Consider the following 25059-nt stretch of genomic DNA (forward strand, 5'->3'; position numbering starts at 1 on the left):
TGTCTGGGAGAAGCCATTAAACACAAAAAATGCTTTTCAAACCTATCGCTTTGAGTAAAATAATTTGACAGTGAGATACATGATGGGACTTTAAGCCAACATCCAGATAAATATTTCCAGTTTCTTCTTCATCAGAACTGCATTATAAAAACTTGGGAGACTCAACAAATATTCTGGCATATTATGGACTGGAATAACTAAAATGCCAGTTTGGAAAATTTTTTGTTTTAAAAGAATGTTTTTTTACCTGTACTACATCAATGCACTCTGTACTACCTCGATGCACTCTATACTAACCCAATGTAACTGCATGGTGTAATGAATTGATCTGTACGATCGGTATGCAAGACAAGTTTTTCCACTGTACCTTGGTACAAGTGACAATAATAAACCAATACCAATATTTTCCCAACACGAGAGTACTGTGGCTCTTATTACATTGGCAATCTCTCTTTTCAATTCTACAGTTTAACATAAAAGACATGTGGATAGAATAGAATACACGATTTAGATGGCATCCTGATTTAACTTTCTCCTTTACTTCAAACAAGAGAGGATGCATTCCTGCAGCTCTCTTTCATGGGCACTGCCTGGTACCTAGGATAAAAGCCCATTCCTCATGTGGGAACCTGGACAACAAATGCTGGCACACAATTCAGCTGCAAGTGTCATTTCAATTGGCGATGAGCCCACTCTCACTGCTGGCCACACTGCAAACATTCCAGCTTGAATCACTGAATGAAGATCAGTAGTTTACTCTTAGCCCAGTCAGACAAAAGGTCAAACCGAACAGATTGGGACTGAACCCTTGGATCTTTCTGAAGCGACTGCCTCAGTACCATAACAGGCCATGTACTTCACCGATCAAGACATGTCATGGAGTTGTTCAATGCAAATGTCAATTAAATAGGCAGCACCTTCATAAAACTTCAGACAAAAGTAGGTTATGCTCTGTGGAATTTGACAGAAATTCTGGTAAAAATTCTTGAAGTTGCTCTGGTATAATTCAATTTGTTATTTTCCCCACAAGGACAGATATATCTATCAGTAACTGTCTATGATGTTAAGAATTATAATTAGCAAGATTCCTTAAAAGTCAAAGTGGATTTGTTGTGATCTTATCCAGTCCTCTGATCTGGTCTTTGGAGTGATAATACTAATTCTTATATTAAAAAAAGGCACATGAAGAAATCTTTCATAAATATTTAATACAGCTTTCATTTAAAACTGCAGTTACACTGTAACTCCATCAAAATGCAATCCGTATACATCAATTGCTCCATTAGTTAACACTTTGAAATAACATCTGTACTGTTTCTACAGAACATCCTGGACTATTCTCTTTATTGCCATCATGTCTATTGGCAATGATTTGGTTCAGACTGTGTTTCCTAACAACATTCAGGAAACAGTTTATCAAAAATATTGAGAGATCAGTATTACTGAAAATGGAAATATTGTAGTTTAAACCCCCTTGCTTTAAAGTTTCTAGGCCACAAAATTAATCTGTATTCAAACAAAATGTAAAAACTGCTCTTTAAGGGATTAAATAAAACCCAAACAAGACTGAGCTGCGGAAATAGACCAGAGATTGTTAAGAAAATTGTGAATGTGTTTCTTCTCATCTGGTGTACCGTACTGCATTCTCACATCTATACAGGATAAAGGAACAACAGAACTCGGAAAGGGAAAGCCAAATTTCTATACACATTTGCACTTAAAGGTGAAATACTAAGTGAAGATAGTCAGGCATGCGGTACTTATGGCACCAAATCTTTCATCATTTTGTTTTTTCTCTTTAGCTATGATCTAATTACATGAGTGGCAGTAGCAGTCCAAATTATTATTCTTCATAGGAAAACATAACATGACAAACATCTATGGACTCTTAGAAAGAAGAGGCAATCAACATACTTCCACTTGGAGTTCCTGAGCGATGAGGAAATGGGAACCAAATTTTCTTAAAGGGAAATTGTAGCACCTCAGAGGTCAGCCAGGATTTCTTCTGATATCTCTCCAGTGCTTCCACCCACCCTCACTGGGAACATCCTTATGTTGATACTCGGGGAATGTAGCTTTAAGTTCACTTGTAATGCTTTATTTAGTCTGCCAGCTACCACCCAAGAATGGCCATTTGCAAAACAGCATAGGTAAGCTGGACACCTGCGGAACTACCTTAGTACTTGAGAAGATAAAATTAACTTGTGGGTAAAATTGTAAATGACTATACAGACCACCTGTCTCACTGGAGATTGTGGTGTAATTTCATAATGACATTGGTTTGATATCCATTTGTGGAAAGTTTTAAATGTTATGGAATGTTAACTCCACTCCTTTACCTGACTAGCCAAGGGTCCACATTTCACATTGAACCACCTGATATCCACTTGCATTTTCCAATGGAAAGCACTGGATATTATTTCAGAATTGTACCCTTCCACTTTTGTTCAGGAACGAGGACAGTCCCAACGTGGGGCACAACTTCCACCTATTCCAAACAGAAGGTTTGCTGGTACTGAGCGAGATACTCTCAGTGTTACAGGTGCCAGCCATACAGGCTGGTACAACTCTGAACATACCCTAAACCTGAGTTACTATATATAATATCAAATGCATTAGTGCTAGGTCAACCAAATCGACCTGGGAACTGGGATGTGTTCTCGAGATGAGGCTTTCCACTTCTGAAATGTTGTCCTCCTTCAGGAAATGTTGTTTTCACCTATCACCCACCAGCCTCTACCCAACTGCTCCCTCTCACTTCTATATACTGGTTATTATCCCTCTACTCTCTCAGTCCTGATATAGGATCTCGACCAGAAACGTTGAACATCCCTTTGCCTCCGTAACCTGCTGAGTTCTTCTGGCAGTTTATTTTATTTTTGCTCCAGATTCCAGCATCTGCAGTCTCTTGTGTCTCTACTCCACACCCCCTCTGGCTTAGAGTCCAACACTCAAATAACTGGGGCAGCCCTACCTACAGATGTTTCTTCAGCCCTTCCACATGTTGCATTGATTGCAATTCAAGCGAAAGCAACAGAATTCACTGCCTCTCCTTGCAGAGCTGAAGAATACTATAAAAACATACTTAGTTGAAATGTCAGACAGATATAAGCTAGTATTCTCAATAGTTAAGTTCCATTTGTAGTTCCTAAAGTACAAAACACAAAGGTTTTCTTTGGGTCATTTAACTGTAATTAATACTTTACAATACTCATTGCATCGTCAAACTTATTTTGGGGTACAGGCTTTAACATACTGCAAAGCATATCAGTTGTTTGCAATTTTCTTTCCCCTTATTAAGGTGTTGTTGGGATATGCCAGCCCATTAAATGACTTACTTCTCATTTTTCATGGAAACCTACACTGAGTTTAGGCAAACTATTCCACAGTAGAGGTGGGGCTAGGGGTGGGGACAGTGCAGAAAAATCAGGCAGTAACATCATCTTACTGGGAGATGCAAGAAAGCTGATTTACAAAAACAATGTACCCAGTGGAAATCTAAAATAAAAACATGAATCTATGACTAAATGTTAGAAAATGCTTAGAAAGTCAGGGAGCATCTGTATAGAAACAAACTTAACATTTCATAGTAATGGCCTTTCATTAGATTGATTTAGTTCCTTATTAAAGGTGCTTTCCTCCTACTGAAGATGTATCTTGAAGGAGAAATTTCGGACAGGAGTAGGAAACTTGAATAATTCACTCCTCCCAAGTTTAAGGAGGCCGGAGTCAACCATAGCATCCCTATTGTTAGAAGGTTTACAAGCTTTGGTAGTCTTAGTTTTCCATGTAAAACGGGTGCAAGCTTTAAACAAGTTTATAAACTTTTGAGAAGCCTTGACAGGATGAACAGGAAAGATATTTCAATGGATAATCAATGAGGTGCATAGATTTAAGGTAAGTGGCTAAAATATAGGGGATACGAGGATTATTTTGATGCACTCAAGTCAGCAGCTGACTAAGGGCTGGGAAACGGGTTAGCTTAAGTAGTTTTTTTCGCCAGTCATGGCTCCATTGGGCCGAATGACCCATGCTACAACTTTTTACGATTCTATGATATTGCTATTTGGAAGTTGACATTAGGGAGTAATGATACTGTCCTTCCTATCCTATTCTGGGCAGTATCATTACTAATTCAATCAATGTGGCACTCGGTTAATATTTTTAAAACATCTTGGACTTGGCATTTCAGCCAGAGTTTCTGAAAACGACTGGATAAGCTCCTTAAACCTCAAATTACTTATTGCCACATATGTAGAAGGGAGAAAACAACATTTTTTTTAAAAAGCTATTAAATAAATGACCTTGTTGACTGAGCACGAGGCCTCTAATGCCACACAACATAACATACAATTAACACAGGAAAATTTGGCATGAGACAATCATGAAGGAATTAAAAGACATCATTGCTGCCGACTAGCAAGAGACAACACAGCAGTCCCCTGTAGCACTTCAATGTTTGGCCTATTAAAATGAAAGAGAACCTGGTTAGGAATAATCCTTTTCCAGGTCAGGCTAAATTGCAAGGCCATAGACATTTTATTTCCAATGCAAATCCAGTGGTGCCTTCCATTTCATACTGCCCAGCTGTGTGAACAGATGTTGATACCTCCAGAGCCAATCACCATTTCAACTATGTGCAGGGAGCAAAAGAAGAGAAAGAGCCCATGTTAAATTAAAAAACATTTTGTTCCACTAAGATATACGACATGACAAAGATTTAATAATCTAGCCAGAACTGAAAGAATGATGTTAAAACCACTCAGTTTAATCATCCAACATATTTTTCCTTCACATCTGGTTTCTGCCACTATCAGGCAATATTGTTGAAAACAGATGTTAAAACCCAAAATAGTTCTACATTGATGTGCTTTGAGTCAAATAAACATTCCTTTCCTCCTCCAATATTCTGTCTTCCTCCCATGATGGAATCAATTCCTTGGAGGGAGCAAGGTCTGTGGGTGCCAGCAGTTCTGCTAAACCTCATCCCCGTTATGGAGCAGGAGATTTTTGAAGTTCCTATGGTTTCAATCAATATATTTAAAATAAAAGGCATAAGTTGAATTAGTCATGTTATAGGTTCAAAGAGAAACTTTTATTTCCATTTTGTTGTTCCTCCCTATTGCTCCTCTGGCAAGGTAATGGCATTAACAACCTGGGCTGTGCAATCATTTCACACAATGAATCAACTGCAACCCACCAGGCAAGTTAATACTATACTGTTTCTCTTACTTCTGCTTTTATTTTTGGTGTGTGTTCAATGCATCATATTTTCAAAATACACCTACAGCTTTTGCATTAAATGTTATTTTTCCCTGACCAGGAATAAAAAGGTCAATACCTTCCAGAGAATGAGACGAAAATGAATGTGCATGCAATGGAAATCGCAGCCCCACTTCCTCTCATGGCTGGAAAAGCAGGCGTCCCAGAACGCAAAGGGTTCCGAGAGTTATAGTAAGCAGATTGGGTGACCGCTCAGCGGAGCGCCAGCCTTCAGTCTGCAGGGATGACCCTGAGCTTTCCATTGCCTCCATTTTAATCATCTACCCCACTCTGACCTATCAGTCTGTAGCCTCCTGTACTGTTACAATGAGGCCCAATGCAAGCTTGAGGAACAGCACTTCATCTTCCGTCTGGGCACGTTGCAGCCTTCCGGACTTGAGTACAACTTCAAATGATTTGTGGCCTTTTTGGGTGGATGCAGACAGGTCGTCTTGAAGGGAACATGCATGCCCTTGGTTTCTGCTTAAAGAGCTGCGATGACCATTAAGGTGATAATCATCTCACAGACATTTCATGTTATTTCTTAACATAATTGTCAATTCAGTCTGCACCACGTAGCTCTACAGTCCACAACCAATGCTCCTGCAAACTTTCTTTCATGTAAAGATCCAATTTAAAATCAAATTAACTAACAAACACAGAGAATCCTCTCAACATTTGAGACACCTCAAAGTGCTTCTTGATGCAGGGTGTCTGGCTCCTCACCTGTCAAGTCGGCTGACTAAGTCTCGCACAGTAGTAATGAGATTCTCATTATTTTGGGGGTTGGACAGAATAATGCCATGTAGTTTTCTCATGTAGGAATCAATGGTATCCAGGGTGGGTATCTCCCCAGAACCTGTAACATAAAAAAAGGAAACATTCTACTTACAGAATATTTTTAGATATGATTTTAATTATCTTTTGTCCTTGACAATTGCCTTGGCATTTCCCCCGAGAGCATCAATTCCAGTTGCAATACCTCTGGTACCTCCTCCAAGTGATCACTCTTTCTGTGACAGCCTTGTTGAGAAGCATTTGGAGAACATTCAACTATCAAGCATAATCTTAATCATGCCTAACATCCCGTTTCTCCGAGGTTCACATATTTCTTACACGTGGCTTCCTCGTGTGATTGAGGGATGGTTCAGCTGTGATACACTTTAGGGTTCACATTAAATGGTCACTTTGGTATGTGAGCTACCGTAGAAGCTCTATCTACACCTTCAGGACAGGAAACATTTGCAAAATTAAATTACTTCACCAGACAAAATAAAGTCTGTTAGATTATGATAATACATGTTTTTAGGAAGAAAATTATAAGTTGCGTTTGGGACAATTATAAAGTAGATTTTCCTGTTGTGCATTAATTGATAAATTAATCTATACAGAGTACACAGAAACTATGCTCTAATTCTTGCCTATAATCACTCCTGACACAGTGCTTTGGAAGTGGCCTAAAATATCTTTCCATTGTAATCTTTTTCCAACCATCCCTCTTAGTCTGGCCAAGTCTACAAACCCACTGTTAAATTATGAATGAGAATCTGTGCTGACGTGTCACTTTGGCACTCCAGAGGCAGCGGAAATTGCACCGCACCATTTATTAGAACTATGGCATGGAAATTAGACCTAGACTGCATGCGCTAAATGCACAATAATGGCTGTACCCTGAACTCTGCTTCTGATGTTCCATTTGATTATCTTGTGTGAAACAGAATTTTGGAAACAGTGTGTTCTTCACATACCCCATGATCCTCCCTGCTAGTTTCTTGTTGTTATCCTTTTGAAGAACAATACAATCCATAGGGAGTAATCACAGTCCATTGCTGAAAGCTCAGATCTCAGGAAATAGCATAATCTGATTTTACCAACGTTCCTGTTTCGTACATACATCCAAAATAGGGTGCCCATTTCCTGTACATTTCTAAAATCCCATTATTCCTGTGACTTTCAAAGTCAAACATCTCTTGATAACCAAAATCAGATCTCCATTGTCAATTTAATTCTGCAAGACCCTCAGAATCTTCTAAGACATTTATTCGCCGAAAGGAATCAATGACTGTCAATGAGTGAACACCTACCTTATCTTCTTGATCCTCAAAGCAAAAGGACATAAAACCCAGTCTCTGATCTGCCTTCAAAATGAAATTTGCAACTGGAGACTTTACCTGTATTGTCTCTAGCATATTAGATTTCATATGTCACTAAAAATGTGATGGTCGTCTTCAGTACAACATGGTAGTGAGGAATCATCTTAATTCTTCAAGGATATTCTGTGCCTACTGATGGAATTGAACTGGTAACAGATCACTTTAAGGGATCCACATAAAGAACTGCCCCAACTCCTAGTCAGAATATATAATCTGTGCATACACCAGACCAAATTCATTTTGCCTCACTCTTAAGTGCATAAAGAGTGCATCATGTTTTTCAATAGTAATCAGAAAATCCTTGGTGCCTGGTTATTGTCTGTCTCTATTTTCAAAACTCTAACTTGGAAATGCTTTCACCTTTCCATCTTAAAAGATTCTTGTCCCGAATCCACGAAGATTTAAGTACCTGGCAACGGTACAGTGGCAAAACTGGATGTCAGTGCTTGCCGCAAGGTATCCAGGTGCTGCTGAAGGACAACATTCCTGTTTCGTTCTTGCATCACATCAACCTCCAGCTTCTCGACTGCTGTTTTCATGCTCTCCACATGCTTCTGCAAAGCTGCATTTCTTTCTTCATATTCTATATTGGATTTCCTCAGCTGCCGAAGCTCCCTCTCCCGAGCTGCATATCGAAAAATAAAATGATTACATTTTAAATTGGGCTAGCGTTGAGGAGACAACCAGCAAATCCAGAAACTTGAAATAGAAAAAAAAGTAATTGTACTGAATTGATAGTCTTTTGGTGTGGAAGAGCAGAGAAACTTGTAGTCATGGGTTACACACAGAAATTAATAGAATTCTAGGTTTTATTTCAAGAGGCATACAACATAACAGTAAGCATTTAATGGTGGGCCTCTACAATTAAAACTGCAGAGTACTGTGTGCAGCAAAAGATAGAGGCTTCAGGGTAATGTAATGCAGAATAAAACATAAGAAATATCAAAAGTATGCTAAATGGCCCCTGAAGCCCAATTCAACCTTGGACCATTCATTTTCCTGCCTGATCCTCATAATTCTCAAATCCTACACGGTTGGCTTCAGCCACAAATATGCTCAATGACTCAACATTCAGGTAATATTGCCTGACTACATGGGGTACAAAATTCCAAAAATACACAACTCAGAAAGAAGAAATTCTTCCTAGGATTGTTATTAATCTGGTTTTGAGGTTTGAGGAAATATAAATATAAGGGAAAACCTGAAAAAAAATGGTTTTCTTTAGAATTCAGATTATGGGATGAAATAATAAAAAGTGTTTAAAATTATGAAAGGTTGGACAGGGTAGACAGAAGCTGTTTCTAGTTATTATGAGAACAAAAGACTAAGTATAAGTTTAAATCTGAGCTACTTAGAACCAAAGCAGGAAAAAATGTCTCCACATAGGGAATAATGAAGTTGCAGAATCCTGGGTTAGCTTTCAAAATTCTAGACCAGGTTTATAAACCAAAGGCAGTTAAAGAGATATGTGAACAGTATGGTTAAATATGAATAGAACAATTTACTTGCTAAAATAGTCAGTATGAGCCTAATGCCCTGTTTTCGTACTGCTGCAAATTCTTCCTACGTGTCTTTTTTCTTATTCCCCCTCCCACCCCAAGTTCAAAGAACAGTTCTAGAATATTTAGAGTGGGTCTTCCTACCTTTACTGTGATCCAAAAATTCTTCAGAGAAAATAGGAATATCCAACACAGATCGATCCTTCGGGTCACCCTGCTTCTGTAAAAAAAAAAGTTTCCCAAATGTCCAATAAGTATACTGTTCTTCCCGAGCTTTAAATCTATTGATGTTATCAAGAGTCCCAACAACTTGAAGAACCAATTCTGCAGAAACCAAATCAAAATTCTGTAAAAAAAAAATTCTACAGGCACTTGTAAAAAATTGCTATTATATATTTTCAGACAAATGATTCCTTCCACTACCCTACCATTTACTCACCAAACTAGACCAGCTGGAGAACCTCTCCTGGGCACTGCTCATGCTGCTCAGTAACAGGTTACCAGAAAATATGCGAGAGGGTCTGAAGGGTTTGTACATTGCTCAGGAAGTTCTTGACATCCGATTTGTCATTCTCCAACAATGCAAAGGTCGCACAGTGCCAGAGACCCGAGCTCAATCCTGACTGGGTCCTGTCTGTATGGAGTTTGCACCTTCTCCTTCTGGTTGTGTGGGTCTACTCTGGGTGCGCTGGCTTTCTCCCACATCCCAAAGACACGTGATTTAGTATGTTAAACACAAGAGAGACTGCAGATGCTGGAAATCTGGAACAACACACAAAGGAGCTGGAGGAACTCAGTGGGTCAGGCAGAATCTATGGAGGGAAATGGACAGTCGACGTTTTGGGTTGGGACCCTTCATCAGGACTGATTAGATATGTTACTTGCCCACCATAAATTGCTCCTAGTGCGTAGCTGAGTGGTAGAATCATGGGGGTTGGGGTTGATGAGAATGAGTGGAGAGTAAAAAAAATAGTATTAATGTAGGATTAGTGTAAATGGGTGGTTGAAGGTCAGAGCGGACTCTGTAGACCAAAGGGCCTATTCCTGTGCTGTCCCTCCATGACTCTGTGCCTTCAGTACATTGCTATGAACCCAAAGCCATGAACCAGCTTAGGGCTCCACTGCACTGTTGAATGATATCCCACTTTTCTCTGATGTTTTTCTTTAACTGCACCTCTCAGTGAAGAAGCATTTCACTTTTATGCTTTACAGAACACTTGCAAGACAAAGGAACAAAATCAGGAACATTTTTTATAATAGGAACAAATAGAAGATCTACTTAAAAATCAAAAGGTACAGATTTGTTCTCAATCCTCCTCTTTCTCATCAAAGCAAATTTTTGTACTGTCAACTTTCCAGCATTCAGCTGAAGGCATCTCAAAGTGTGTCAGCAAACTGCAAGAAGAATGAGACAATAAACTGCAATAACAGTTTTTATATTTGAACAAACTTAGATGAACTATCTGTTCATTGGGAATACAGAAGAGGCATCACAGCTGATTGCAATTCAGATCATAAGCAACATTCACTTTCCAATTGCAGCTGTTAGATGGAAATTCAGTGACATTCTCAACTTTTTATTTTAATAGCACTCTTCCCTGCAGTCCAAGTATACCCACTGCTGCCTTGTGTAGATGAGCTAAGTTAACACTGACTTGAGATCTCAAGATGAAATGTAGATTTACCTGGCCTGTATGATGCAACTACTCAAACTGAGTCATCATGGGGATCTATCAGACAAAAGTCTTTACTTTTAAAATATTTTGGTCTTTGCCTTATCAATGTCACTTCTATGCCCTTACATTGTACTAGACAATGATACTTAAACCATTGACTTAATCTGGTGCTAAATCTGCATGATCATTGAAATCCATTTAAAAAAAATACAAGTATCATTGTGGAGGTACTCATCAGTTTCTACTGGGAAGATCATGGAAGCTAAGGAAATGAGGCAAACAAGTTGTGATGTCTTGGACCATATATGAATTACCAAAGACATATTGGCAGTCTTAAAGGACATTAAGGTGGATAAATCCCCAGGGCCTGACCAAGTGCATCCTGAGACCTTGTAGGAAGCTAGGGAAGAAATTGCAGAGGCCCTTGCAGAGGCATTTGCATCATCTTTAGCCATGAATTAAGTTCCAGAAGACTAGAAGCTGGTTAATGTTGTTCCATTATTTAAGAAGGGCAGTAAGGATAAGCCAGGGAACTACAGGCCTGTGAGCCTAACATCAGTGGTGGCTAAGCTACTGAAGGGGATTCTGAGGGAGAGGATCTGCATTTAGATAGACAAGGACTGATTAGGCATAGTCAGTATGGCTTTGTGTGGGGAAAATCATGTCTCATGAATTTGATTTGACTTTATCTGAAGATGTAACCAAGTGGATTGATGATGGCAGGGCGGTGGACATTGTCTATATGGACTTTTGCAAGGCCTTTGACAAGGTCCCACGCGAAAGGCTAGTCTGGAAGTTTAGATTGCATGGGATCCAGGGAGAGCTAGTTAAGTGGATACAGAATTGGCTTGATGATAGGAAGCAGAGGATGATAGTGGAAGGTTGCTTGTCGGACTGGAGGCCTGTGACTAGTGGTGTGCCACAGGGATCGGTGCTGGACCCATTGTTGTTTGTCATTTATATAAAAATTTTTATGAGAATATATAAGGCATGATTAGTAAGTTTGCAGATAGCACTAAAATAGGTGGATTTATGAAGAAAATTACAGGGGGATCTTGATCAGCTAGGTAAGACCACAAGACATAGGAGCAGAAATAGGCCATTTGGCCCATTGAGTCTGCTTCGCCATTCAATCACAGTGGATTTATTTTTCCCTCTCATCCCCATTCTCCTGCCTTCTCCCGATAACCCTTGACGCCCTTACTAATCAAGAACCTATCAACATCCACTTTAAATATACCCAATGACTTGGCCTCCACAGCGTCTGTGGCAATGAATTCCACAGATTCACCACCCTCTGGCTGAAGAAATTCTCCCTCCTGTTCTAAAAGGGACGTCATTCTATTCTGAGGCTGTGCCTTCTGGTCCTAGACTCTCCCACTACTGGAAACATCCTCTCCACATCCACTCTATCCAGGCCTTTCAATATTCAATGAGATTCCCCCCCTCGGTAGTGTAGCAGTTAGCGTAACACTATTACAGCGCCAGCGACCTGGATTCAATTCTGGCCGCTGTCTGTAAGGAGTTTGTACGTTCTTTCCGTGTCTGCGTGGGTTTTCTCCGGGTGCTCCGGTTTCCTCCCACATTCCAAAGACACATGGGTTAGGAAGTTGTGGGTATGCTATGTTGGCGCTGGAAGCATGGCGACACTTGCGGGCTGCCCCCAGAACACACTACGCATAAGATGCATTTCACTGTGTGTTTCGATGTACATGTGACTAAAAAAGATACCTCATCTTATCATCCTTCTAAACTCCAGCGAGTACAGGCCCAGAGCCACCAAACACTCCCTTTACCCTTTCATTCCTGGGATCATTCTCGTAAACTGGACTCTCTCTAACACCAGCATATATCCTTCCTTAGATATGGGGCCCAAAACTGCTCACAATACTGCAAATGTGGTATGACCAACACCTTATAAAGCATTGGCATTACATCCTTGCTTTTATATTCTAGTCCTCTTGAAATAAATGCTAACATTGCATTTGCCTTCCTTACTACTGACTCAACCTGCAAGTTAATCTTTAGGGAATCCTGCACTAGGACTCCCAAGTCCCTTTGCACCTTAGACTTCTGAATTCTCTCCCCATTTAGAAAACAGTCTACGCCTTTATTTCTTCTACCAAAGTGCATGACCATACACTTCCCTACGTTGTATTCCATCTGCCACTTCTTTGCCCATTCTCCCAACATATCTAAGTCCTTCTGCAGAATCCCTGCTTCCTCAGCACTATCTGCCCCTCCACCTACCTTTGTATCATCTGCAAACTTGGCCATCAAGCCATCAATTCCATCATCCAGATCATTAACGTGAAAAGTAGTGGACCCAATCCCGAACCCTGTGGAACACCACTAGTCACCACCAGCCAACCAGAAAAGGCCCCCTTTATTCCCACTCTTTACCTTCTGCCAGTCAGCCAATCTTCTATCCATGCTAGTGCCTTTCCTGTAATACCATGGGCTCCTACCTTGTTTAGCAGCCTCATGTGCAGCACCTTTTCAAAGGCCTTCTGAAAATCCAAGTAAACAACATCTACTGACTCTCCTCTGACTACCCTGCCTGTCATGCTAACCGGCCTATAGTCTCCTGTCTTTGCCTCCCTCCTTTCTGAAAGAGTGGAGTGACATTTGCAATTATCCAGTCCTCTGGAACCATTCCTCACTGTTGATCCTTGAAAGATCACTACTAATGCCTCTACAATCTCTTTCGGAACCCTGGGGTGTAGTTCATCCAGTCCAGGTGACTTATCACCTTCAGACCTTTCAGCTTCCCAAGCACCTTCTCCTTAGTAATAGCAACTACACTCACATCTGCCCCCGGCTCTCTCGAACTTCTGGCTTGTTGGTGTCTTCCACAGTGAAGACTGACGCAAAATACTTATTCAGTTCGTTGGCCATTTCTTTGTTCCCCATTACTACCTCTCCAGCGTCATTTTCCAGCAGTCTGATGTCCACTCTTGCCTCTCTTTTCCTCTTTATATATCTGAAAAAACTTTTGGTATCCTCTTTTATATTATTGGCTAGCTTACCTTCATATTTCATCTTTTCTCCCCTTATTGCTTTTTTAGTTGCCTTCTCTTGGTTTTTAAAAGCTTCCCAAATCCTCTAGCTTCCCACTAATTTTTGCAATATTGTATGCTCTCTCTTTTGCTTTGATGCTGTCTTTGACTTTTGTCAGCCACGGTTGCCTCATCATCCCTTTAGAATGCTTTAGTAAGTAGTCTGAGGAATAGTAAATAGTATTCAATTCAGATTAGTGCACGGTATTGCACTTTGGGAAGTCAAACCAGAGTAGGACTTTCACAGTGAACAGCACTGGCAAGTGTTGCAGAACAGAGGGACCTAGGAATACAAGTACATAGCTCCCTGAAAGTGGCGTCACAGGTAGGCAGGGTGAGAAGGCAGTGTTCGGCAAGCTGGCCTTCATCTGTCAGAGCATAGCGTATAGGAGTTGGGATTTTGTGTTGCAGTTGTACAAGACGTGGGTGATGCCACACCTGGAATAATGCTTTGGTTACTCTGTTGCAGGAAAGGTATCATTAAGCTGGTAAGAGCACAAAGAAGATTTACAAGAATGTTGCCAGGACTTGAGGGCCTGAGTTTTATGAGAGGTTAGGGAGGCTAGGACTTTATTCCTTGGTGTTGGAGACTGATGGATGACCTTACAGAGATGTATAAAATCATGAGGGGCATAGATAGGAGTGGATGCATAGTCTTTTTCCCAGGGAAAAGGAATCAAAAACTAGAGGGCATAGGTTTAAAATGATAGGGGAAAGATTTAAAAGGCACCTGATGGAAAAGTTCTTCATGCAGAGGGTAGTGAATATATAGAATGAGCTGCCAGAGGAAGTGGTTGAGGCAGGTACAGTAACAACATTTAAAGGACACTTGGACAGGGTCATAGATTGAAAAGGTTTAGAGGGATATGGGCTAAACGCAGGAAAATGGGACTAGTTTAGATGGGCATCTTGGTTGGCATGGACGAGTTGGGCTGTTTCCATGCTGTATTACTCTATGACTCTATGTTTATTGACAAGGGTAGCCTCGATTCCAGTGGAAAAACATTGGAGACTTGCAGATCAAACCTACAGATAACTGAGTGAGCTGTGAGTATCTGTGGAGTCATTCCTGCCTCTTAACTCTCACACATTACGTTCCATTGTTTACTTGTATAACATCAATTCTGGCAAATGGCAACAGTTAATGAGCACGGATCCAGAAAATCATTCCAATATACAATTATAATGCCCAGAAAGCAATATCTTTGCTTGTTTTCTCAGGAATAGCACATTCCCCCATGGAGATGCTGTCATTGCCAAGGTCGTGAAATATCATCTTTTAATCCACAGGGCTTTCGTTGAAGCACTATTCATATCATTCTAAGAAATGCAGAGCCTATAGCTGATCCCCCGTGCAAACAACTACAGTACTTCCAAACTGAGAAAAATTCAGTGGAATAAAAATTTGTCAGCTACTTGTGCAAGTCATTATTTGTCAAAATTACAAAGTTTTTGTATAATTCATTTTACAGTATAGTATTTCAATTCTATCCTAATTACAATTGCATCAAAGGGTATGTATCTTGCATGATCAAGGCATTCCCCATAGAGAATGGAAATTGATCCTGTGAAATTCCCATGTGATTGAATGATGAAAACACCACTGAGCAATGATGACCTAGTTGCAATGCTAGCAAGACTGTAATTAGTTTCAGCATCCCTAGGCTAGGCAAACAAACCATCACTCTTGCATTCAATTGGTATCCAATGACCCCCAACCAGAAAGTCCATGTGTGTGAATGTCATACAAAATAATTATTCCTGGCTTCAGTGCCTTCCACTGCCACCATCAAGATCATAAATGGTCAACTGGGTGTGATACTGGATGACTGCTGCTGCCCAATCAGTGCTTTCAGTAGAAGGAGCCAGCAAAATTATTTGCTCTCACAACCACTTGCTGATGTTGTTCAGATGGATATTAACATGCGGCTTATTTTCTTCAATCAAACATCAAAATTAATTTTTATTAGTGTTATTTCTTTTTAAATTTATTGTCGCTTAGCTGTTATGTTGGAAAAAAAATGATAAAGAATCTTACCTCGGTAACAGGAATGTTATTGGCTCGAGATCCTTCATCTAAAGGACAGGGGAGATATAAAAATAACATTCCACATGTTAATACTTAGAGAAATCAATCTATTTACAATGTCAGACTCTAACCTCAGTTTGCTCCCTGGTTTAAGTCAAAGAACAACATGAACATAATGTTTTCTTTGGGTTAGTTTTATCCTTCTCTTCTTAACATGGATGTTAATTCTCCGAATCCAATCTTTATATTTTGGTATACAGCCAACCGAGGGAGTTGTGGCTGCACTTGGCTACAGTTTTTTAGCGTAGAAAAAAGCCTTCACATTGTCAAAAAGGAACACATTTTGAGGAAAAAATAGTGAAAAATGACACAAGTTTCAGATTTTTCAGGAGTTAATTGCAGCAGCAATGAAACTGCTGACACAATTTCTGTTAAACCAAGTCTCACAATTTTTACCTTGGCTAAGCCCTTTTGTCCGTCGTTTGTCATCTGCTTTCTGGCTGAACCTTTTGTAAGCTTCAGTCTGTTGGTACTGCTCCAGCTCCTTCATGTAACGCTCTTTGTCTTTCTCTGCCTCATCTAAATAATGCTGGATACGCAGAAAAGACTGATTAGGGATGGGGTGCGTTAGGAATTTACAGGGATAATGCGAAGCAAAGAACACAAACTGATCAGTTATTCACCTAGACAGCATCTAGGCCGAGCACAACAGACAGACATATTGTGTAGCCACAAGGGTACACGTTGATTAAAAATCTCTGCACACAGTGCACTTGTAACAATCTCTGCTTGGTCCTTTCATGATTTTTAAAAATAACAATACCTGACTACAGATAGCATATCTTTGCTGATCTAAGTGAACATACGATTCCAGTAAAGAATTGCAATGAACCAAATCAATTCCCTAGTCAGCCGCAATACCGCGGGCAGCTATATTACTAAATACAAGCAAACAGACTATCTTGTGGGGTGTGGTGTGTCCTTGTATTAAAAATTTAGATGTTAGAGATCAATGATTCCCACATGAAGTTTTGATTTAATTCAAAATATTGCATAGAAGTCTTGTTCTTCACCTCCTTAAAAGTTTTCAAAACCTCTGTCTGGTATCAGATGATGGTTGTGTTCTTATACATCTCATATCTTAGTCTTTACCTTGATTCCAATATGGAACCTGGCTTTTTACTGTTAGTCCCCAAAACTTTAGGTGTGAATGTGTGAGGTAGAGGAAACCATTCCAGATTTACAAACTGAATTGAATGTGAATTTATCATGCAGGAGAAATCAAGCTTACACATTTGTATCTACATGTCTGACAGAGTACACCATTACAGCAATGAATTACATCTTCATACCCACCATCCCATATATTTCTGCATGCTCTGTTGATCACATTATTGGAAAAGCTCTTCTCCTGTAAGTGTTCAGAGATTGCATCCATACGCTCTACAGTGGTGGCAGTTCAGATACATTATACTTGGTTTGTGACGCAATCTCTCAATACCTGTTTATCATCTGCAGGCAGTTTACTCCATTCATTCCCCAACATTCGTGTGATTTCAGAAAACGGAACATCTGGCCTCTGTGCTCGAAGCTGCTCCCGACGTTCATTGAGGAATCTCACATACCCAGTGAGTGGGGCTTTTGGAGCATTGCTGTCCTTGGTCGCTTTTTTCCTTTTCCTTCCTTTGGGCCAGCCCCCTTTCTTGGAAATCTTCTGCTTAACGATACAAGGTCAAAGAGATAAAGGAGGCACTACAGAGGTTCCCTACAAGGTACTTCAGTTTCTGAGCACCACAAACATATTACACTCAACATTCCCAAAACACCAGCAAAAACAGAAAGCTAATGTTCATCTCAGACTTGACTCATCCTTTACCAGAAGAATCACCCTACTTTAACATCTCCTTGTCCAGCTTCCATTCAAACCAGCAGCTTAACTTATTTCGTCATTTCTACTGTGACATTTTTTGTTTAGAAAGCTCAGGACGTGGATGTTGTTAATGTTACCTTTATGCCCATTGCTAACTACCTCTGAGAGGATGGTGATGAGCCCCCTTCTTGAACCACTCTAGTCCTTCTGCTCAAGTTGCTTCCACAATGCTGTTAGTTAGGAAAATCCAAAGTTTAGATCCAAAACAAGATCATTAACAAATTTTCAACTCAGAATGGTATCTGATTTGAGGGAAGTCTGCGAGTGGTAATGTTCTCACATTCCTGCTTCCCTTGACCTTCTTGGAAATAAAGGTCACAGGTTCAGCAGGTACTGCTGGAGTAAATGCAGTTCATTATGTTGTTAATGCACGCTGCAGCCATGGTGCATTAGTCATGAGGTCAATGGATGGGATGCCAGTTAATGCAACAGAGGATAATTACTACCGCTGGCATGAATCAAACCAATCTGTTTGTCATTCCGGTTACCTTTAACAAAGATTACATCTGGTTTCCAGAGTGCACCGCCATCATCCCTTAAATGTGGTTCAATAAGGGGGTTCCATTGGTATTGTTCTGCCTTGGTCTTTAATCTATCAACAATCTTATTATGGCGTTTAATACGCATTTCTTTGACCGCCAATCTGTTTGTTGTTCCATACAAGGTGAAATATTTCCAGTCTTTTCAGCCACAAAGTTAGATTGCCCAGTTCAGTTTCAGAGAAACTTGTCTAAGATTTTTTCGTATACAGTACATACACATTATCACCCAGCGAAGACAGTGCCTGATATAGTACTAAGGTAAAGGGCAGAGAATCTCAAATTCATGGTCTTTGCTGAATTACCTAACCTCAGCTGGAAGTGGCACAGGTAGCCTTGACTTTCAAGTCTTGGGATGGTAAACATTGAGCAAAAGAGGCATTAGGCTCAGCTGTGAAGGCACCCATTAGTCAATGGGATGGTATTTACAGTGGTTTACAGGGGATAACTAAGGGGAGAGCATATGGGAAGATGACTCCATCATGCAAAAGGAGCCACTACTTCAAATAGCAAACACTACATCTTAATGTTCTGATAGACTGAGATATATTACAAAGATGTGTGTAATCTTTATATGTATTCATAAACCCAAACCTTGGCCACAAATAAGATTTTCAGATGTTTAGCTGTATGATCCCCACAGGGAGGAGGTTTCTAGTCCTACATAAAGTCTTAACTTTGTGATTGATTTATTTTTGTACCTGTCTCTCTGATTGTATTTGAACTTTTCCCAAACTTATTCTTGCTGGCTATCATGTTACGCATAATAATGTTGGCAGGCAGCAAATATATTACTTTGTCTCTGGACATAAAAGAAAGATAACCAGGGTGAAAACCATGAGGTCATCCTTGTGATTTTAAATACAAAGACCTGCACTGTACTAAACAACAAAAGGCTTACAGTGCATAATATTTGAAAAGTTCAACACTGCTTTTTTCTATAGTGACACAATGAAACTACGTGACTTTTTTTGGTGTGAACTTTGTGTTCATCGCTGTAAGAGACATCAGTACTGGAGAACAGAGCAATAATCATTTCAGTCACACAATGTAAACATCAAGTTAGGTAAAGCAGAGTTAAGCACAGTAAGATGCTTTAGCTCCAATCTGATTGCACCAATGTGTCATTTTCGCCATAACCCTTTGGCACTTGAAGTTATTTTTAATTAAGTGCCAAACAAAACAAAATCTTGTGCTGCAAGTTTGACTGAAACTCTCCTAACTCATTTCACGTGGGATCCTTACAGCCTTGAGACAGAGACTTTCATCCCACCAACCTGGGTTGGATTTCAAAACAAGAGTCAGTCCCCAGCTCATTTTATTATCCAATTCCCAAATAACTCATGTCAAAGGTGATGCAAGGTCTCCATTCAGTTGAGCCAATGCCAGCTCACTTATCTAAAGAGGAGATCTAAAGGTAAATAAACTAAGATGCCAGCTTGAAAGGTACTGATTCCACCTTATTTGTGAAAATGTGGTGAAGTGCAACAGCTCAGATGCAGAATTAGCTTCTCATAATTTACAATAATTATGTAACTTGGGAGACAGAGTCTGACAAGAGTGAAGTAGCTGAACTCAACCAGGAGTGCATTTACAACACCACAACTTCCCTTGGGACCATTGGCTTGGTTGGTAATTCACTGAAAAAAAAATCACCCTGGACATGCCACTATGCCAATCATAGTGTAGTAACTTCAGGAAGGAATAGTACAGCATCTCAGAAAAATAGTCTGTGACACATACAACTGGATTTGAAAATTTTCACTATTTCCTGTTTAATACTTTAAAAAAAATGTCAAAAAATTATGGATCTTCTTTCAGAATATTGTGTGAGAGACTTAAAAATATGGATCTTCTTAATTCTACCACTGAGGAAATAAACAAGTGGCCCAATAGTTTTGATTGCTTAATGCACTGATAACATTATGTACTCAAACCATAGAAGGCCATTTGATTCCTAGCCCATTGAGATACCCAATCGTAGGAGAGCAGTAAAAGGATGCTACCAACGGTTGTGTCTAGACAGCCCATATTTCTGCATCTAAGTACTGCGTAGGGAGTATGCACACACAGATATCAAGTTATGACGGAACCTTGGTGACTTGGGTGAGGTACAAAGGGACACGTCACCCTAGAAACCAGAAGGCAGATTTTTTTTTTGTGGGGGGTTAGTAGTGAGAAATCTGGAAGGAAAAAATAGATTGAGAGAAGGGTCAAGTTAATAACTTGGTGCAGGCATATAGTTCTTCTACAACACTCAGTTAATGGATTACACCACTGCCTCCCACTCTGTGATGTTCTTTATCTGCCTCCTTCCCACACAAAATTATCCTTATTTTGTTTCTGCTTCATATTCAGCTTCTGCAATCCATGTGTTCTCATGAATGGCATAAAATATGGAACTTCAATAGTCCAAATTAATGGTCAGAGAAGTGTGGGTTTTGTGCAAAAACAAAATAGTATTGCTTGTTCTCCAGGACACAATGCTTTAACTGTGTGGTTTAACAACCAAAGGATGAACACAGATGGTTTCCCCACTCACCTCCTCCTCACTTCTTTGCTCATTGGTATCTGCTGCCTGAGGGGACTCGTTCTGTAGTAGCTGCACCTGAGACAGATCCTCCACAAACTCTGGATTGTTCAGTGACTGAGAGACCCCTGAACTGTACGAGCCCTCTGGGCCTGAAAACCTGAATTCAAAGGAACGTTTTAAAATTTGTTGTTCAAAGAAGCCGCAAGCATACTGATGTCCTTAGGCCTGTTTAATGAACTGGCACAAATAAGCTACAGCAAAAATTGCACTTAAATATGCATCCTAAGCATTGCTCTTCTTTTGCCATCATAAACTGTTCCCACCATCATCACCACCATGATATCATCCTATAATTAAGTATCTTGATGTTTTCTCTCGACATAATCCATAACTCTGGAAGGACAAAATTGCTCTACTGATGTTTCCCACAAGAGTACAGTAACACAGTACAAACAATTCACATACACACCAATACCCCTTACTGAAATCCTACATCCTGGCTTGAAAAATTTCAGATGCTTATTTGTCCATCACTGCAAATATGCACCTCTCCTGTTCTCAGGTCAGTCTAGGCCAATGCCTGTAGATATTCATTACAGAAAATTCATGACATTTGGTGTCTTTGATGCTGATGGTGCACTTTTAATAAATAATTCTGCCAGAAACTTGTTTGATTTGGTTACTGAGTGCATTCCAGGCTAATTGCTGAGCACTGGAGAATTATGAAAAGCTGCCACAAGGTAGGTGTAAGAGCATCCAAGGACAGCCCTTCAGTAAATATATTAATGCATTTAATAGACTTTGGAAAGATTATTTCTTTTCTACTTACAATAATTTCAATCACATTTTCAGTCTACTTAAACTGTGCAAGCACCCAGCACTGCAAGGACAGATTTATATATTGCAGTTTGGATTTGGTCTGAGAAATGTATTTCCAACTTTGCAACACAAAAATACTATCAGTTCCAAGACTGTCACCAGCAGTGGCACTGATGAAATTAATTCAAAATTGTTGATGGCAGGTATCATAAACATTCATACATTCTATTTTATTCTGCAGCATTCCTGTAATAACAAGTAAACCGACTGACTGCATTGATTAAAGTCAAACAACAAATACTTCACATTTAATCACTCTTTTAGATCAGATACAGTACCCCTACTATCTGTGCCCTACTATTTGTCTGTTCATAGGACTGTTGATACTCGTTTACAAACTAGTATTTGGGAATGAGCAAACTGTTCTCAATGCACACACTTCACTAAGTTTCAATAAACAGAAACTGAAGCTTTAACCATGATTGAACAAATAGACTAATATACTTGTAGCAATCACAAATGAAGACTTTAAAAAAAGGTAGCAAACCTTTGACAAGAAGATGCACAAATTGTTGAGTACAGGATTTATTGTTAAAAATTTACTGCTTTTGAATGCAAGTTGCTCAACACAGATTGAGCAAGAATTACTTTTCTGATAGCTCCATGTTTAAATAACCCAGTATTGTTGCTCATTTTGGCTGCCCCCGAAGAATGGACAACTGAGAAGGATCCTGAGAGAGTCCAGAGACTGTAAAATTATACCTTGTAAGAATGAGTGCTATAACTCAATTCCCAAGGTTTTGGATATCTGTGATTCCCATTGAGGACAAAATGCACCCAAGGACAAGATAGGGAAAAATTCTACCATTGTCTTGAGCCCATTAACTTTTCTTCAGATAAAGCTGTAAGTAAGTTTTTCATTGCACCTGTGCTTACATGTACATATGACAATAACCTTGACTTTGACTATCAATATTCTTCCCAGGGTACATGCCAAAGACAGCAAACATGAATACCAAGTCACCTTCATTTCTGAATTTGACAGTCAGTTAGGAAGTTGTGGGGAGCAACTCAAATGGTCCAGAGTTCATTTTCACTTAACTGCCAGTTGATAATGAGGAGCTTTTGCCACCTACTCTTCAGCAGGAGCTATCAATTATGGTCAATGGCTAACTCAGACTTAAACAGGATTAGGTAGAGTGCTCCAAACCGAAGTTAGCACAAATCAAGAAAATACCAATTGGTAAATTAATGGGGGGGGGGGTGGATTATCAACATCTGTTGATCCATCCTTAAACCATCCACAGGCAAAAAAACAATGATTAGAAATAAAAATATAGGTATGGCTTACCATCCAGATTAATTATTAATTAATTCAATTAATTAACTACCTTCAAATTAATTGACTACTATGCACAATATCTTAGTGCCTTTTAGTAAAAGAATGTGTGACATACCCAGCATCGACTGTCAGATCTGCGCTCTCCTTTGATACATCATCGTCAGCAAAAAGTGGAGGCAATGCTGTGCTTGATACGAGTCCATCCATCTCTCTAAGAGAGAAAGATTATGTTTTAGTTTCTTTCCAGCAGAGGAAGGTTCTATTTTGGAAATTAATAATGTTACTGATTACTTCATCAATTAGTTCATTAGGTTAAAATATTAGTTCAAATGAAACTGGTTTGGCTAGCATTTCTGTGCCATTCATTGAGAGCAGCCTCCAGGATCAATTAAGATTTCAATCCAAATTTCAGCCGATCTGTCACCACAATGAAGTCTAATCAGGAGTCTTTTGTTTGAAAATGTAAAATATTAATCCTAGGGTGCACCAAATGCTGCAAGTGTATCATTGTCATTTGATTCAACAAATGCATTTGTAAATTAATGACTGCCTGTCTGGGATCAAACAGGACAACCAGTCAGATTATTTGCAGCCAACAGTATAGCCATGAGAATTTACTTGGAATTGTAAATGACTGGGCTACACAGAGGGCCTCTTGGGGTCTTTTATCTGCTGTTCTTTATAGTGGAACTCATTCATATTAATTACTTAAATTCAGAAACGTAGTGAAGATGACACCTTCAGCTACAACACACCTTGTACAATCCGAGTTGGTGGTTCTTTGCTTGGTTTGGGGGGGGGGGGGTGGGGGGGGAAGGGGTCGAGTGGGTTGGAAATGGTGGAATATAGTTTATTAAAGTGCGCAAGATAGAAGCACAAAGCAGCAAACCATTACCTTGCAGATCATGAGTTGATGTAGCAATGTGAAACCTATCCACCTGCTCCTGCAACTGCAGCCAGAGTGGAGATTACTGGGTAATTTCTCATTAATCAAACCTGGCGCCCACACTGCTTTAAGGATGGAGATTAGTTTCATACGAATAAACATATTCATAAACATCCACTCATTGCATTTTTCTGGATAAATTATCCTGCTATTATTAAGAAAAGTTGCTATAGTTTCTGAGGAAATAACATGTCACTTTAAGATACTGTGTTGATCTATGAATGTTTATGGAGACCCAAGATGATTACACTTGCCATCGTGACTTAAATTTAACTTTTAGAAGAATACTCAAAACAATGAGATTTTCATATTAATTGTACCTTGGTAATTGCTAGAATATTCTCGATTCAAGTCACATTCCACAAACTTGAATACAAAAAGTCCACTATAATACTCCAATGCTACACTGAGGAAGTAGTGCCTGTCAGAGGAATTATGTAATTAAACCAAGGCCCCACCTGTTCCTTCAGATATCCTTTCATGACATTATTTCAAAGGACACATGTCATCATGATTTAGCCTTCAGTCAGATTTTCTGATCATTATCAATTGCTTGCACGATCTTCCTATGTAAATTGGCTTCTCTCTTCTCCCTATATTGCAAACATGAGTACATAACAAAAGTACTCATTTGAGTGCACAGGAGTGCAAGGTTAAATTAATTCTCAACTAAAATGTAAATTTAAGTACTGGATTGTCACAGGAATCTGTCTGGCTCTCTAATGTCTTTAGGAAAGGAAATGTTCTACCCTTTCCTGGTTTGGCCAATATGAGGTTCCAAGGTGGTGGACTTTTAACTGCCCTCTGAAATAAACCACTCACTTCTGGGAAAATTCAGGATGGGCAATAAACGTTGGCCTAGCCAGTGATGCCACACCTTTTTGAATAAATGAAATAAATAAAAACATCTCAAGAGAGGCATGGAAGGTACTATATAAAGTCTCTCTTTCGTATTGTTTCTTGGATCAGTGTGACCCACAGCAAAGGCCCAAAATTCTCAGGATTCACTGCAGGAAATACAACTATTGCCAAACTACCCTGATTTTTCAAAGAACTCATCAGTAGGGGAAATGTTTTGGTTCCAAACCCAAGCATTCACTTGTTGTGGCTCTAGCAAGCCTGATTTCACTTCTTCATAATGAAACTTACTGAAGAGATTAACACACAATGTCCTACCAGTACTAAATTGAACATGAGATCACACTAACACTGCAGTAGGGGAAATGCTGCTAAGGTTTCACTTTTTGACAGTATGATGAAATCAAATGGCTC

At 39.6% G+C, this 25059-nt stretch overlaps 1 protein-coding gene across 8 annotated transcripts in view; it reads right to left on the bottom strand.

Annotated features, from left to right (window-relative positions):
* Positions 1–1198: 1198 nt before the first annotated feature.
* Positions 1199–25059, bottom strand: part of hmg20a (high mobility group 20A) — a 58606-nt gene continuing 34745 nt past the window's right edge. For 4 of the 8 annotated variants that reach the window (XM_052042728.1, XM_052042729.1, XM_052042726.1 and 1 more), the window contains 9 exons: positions 22957–23052; positions 20690–20837; positions 17180–17392; positions 16135–16267; positions 15688–15725; positions 9059–9134; positions 7825–8040; positions 5989–6121; positions 4647–5019 (listed from right to left, as the gene is read on the bottom strand). In XM_052042728.1, the coding sequence (XP_051898688.1) occupies positions 4977–5019; positions 5989–6121; positions 7825–8040; positions 9059–9134; positions 15688–15725; positions 16135–16267; positions 17180–17392; positions 20690–20837; positions 22957–23048 (1092 nt within the window). In that variant the 5' untranslated portion in view covers positions 23049–23052 and the 3' untranslated portion in view covers positions 4647–4976. The other 4 variants (XM_052042730.1, XM_052042725.1, XM_052042731.1 and 1 more) reach the window with 4 other exon arrangements.

The sequence above is a fragment of the Pristis pectinata genome, chromosome 32, assembly GCF_009764475.1.
Source record: "Pristis pectinata isolate sPriPec2 chromosome 32, sPriPec2.1.pri, whole genome shotgun sequence".
NCBI lineage: Eukaryota > Metazoa > Chordata > Chondrichthyes > Rhinopristiformes > Pristidae > Pristis > Pristis pectinata.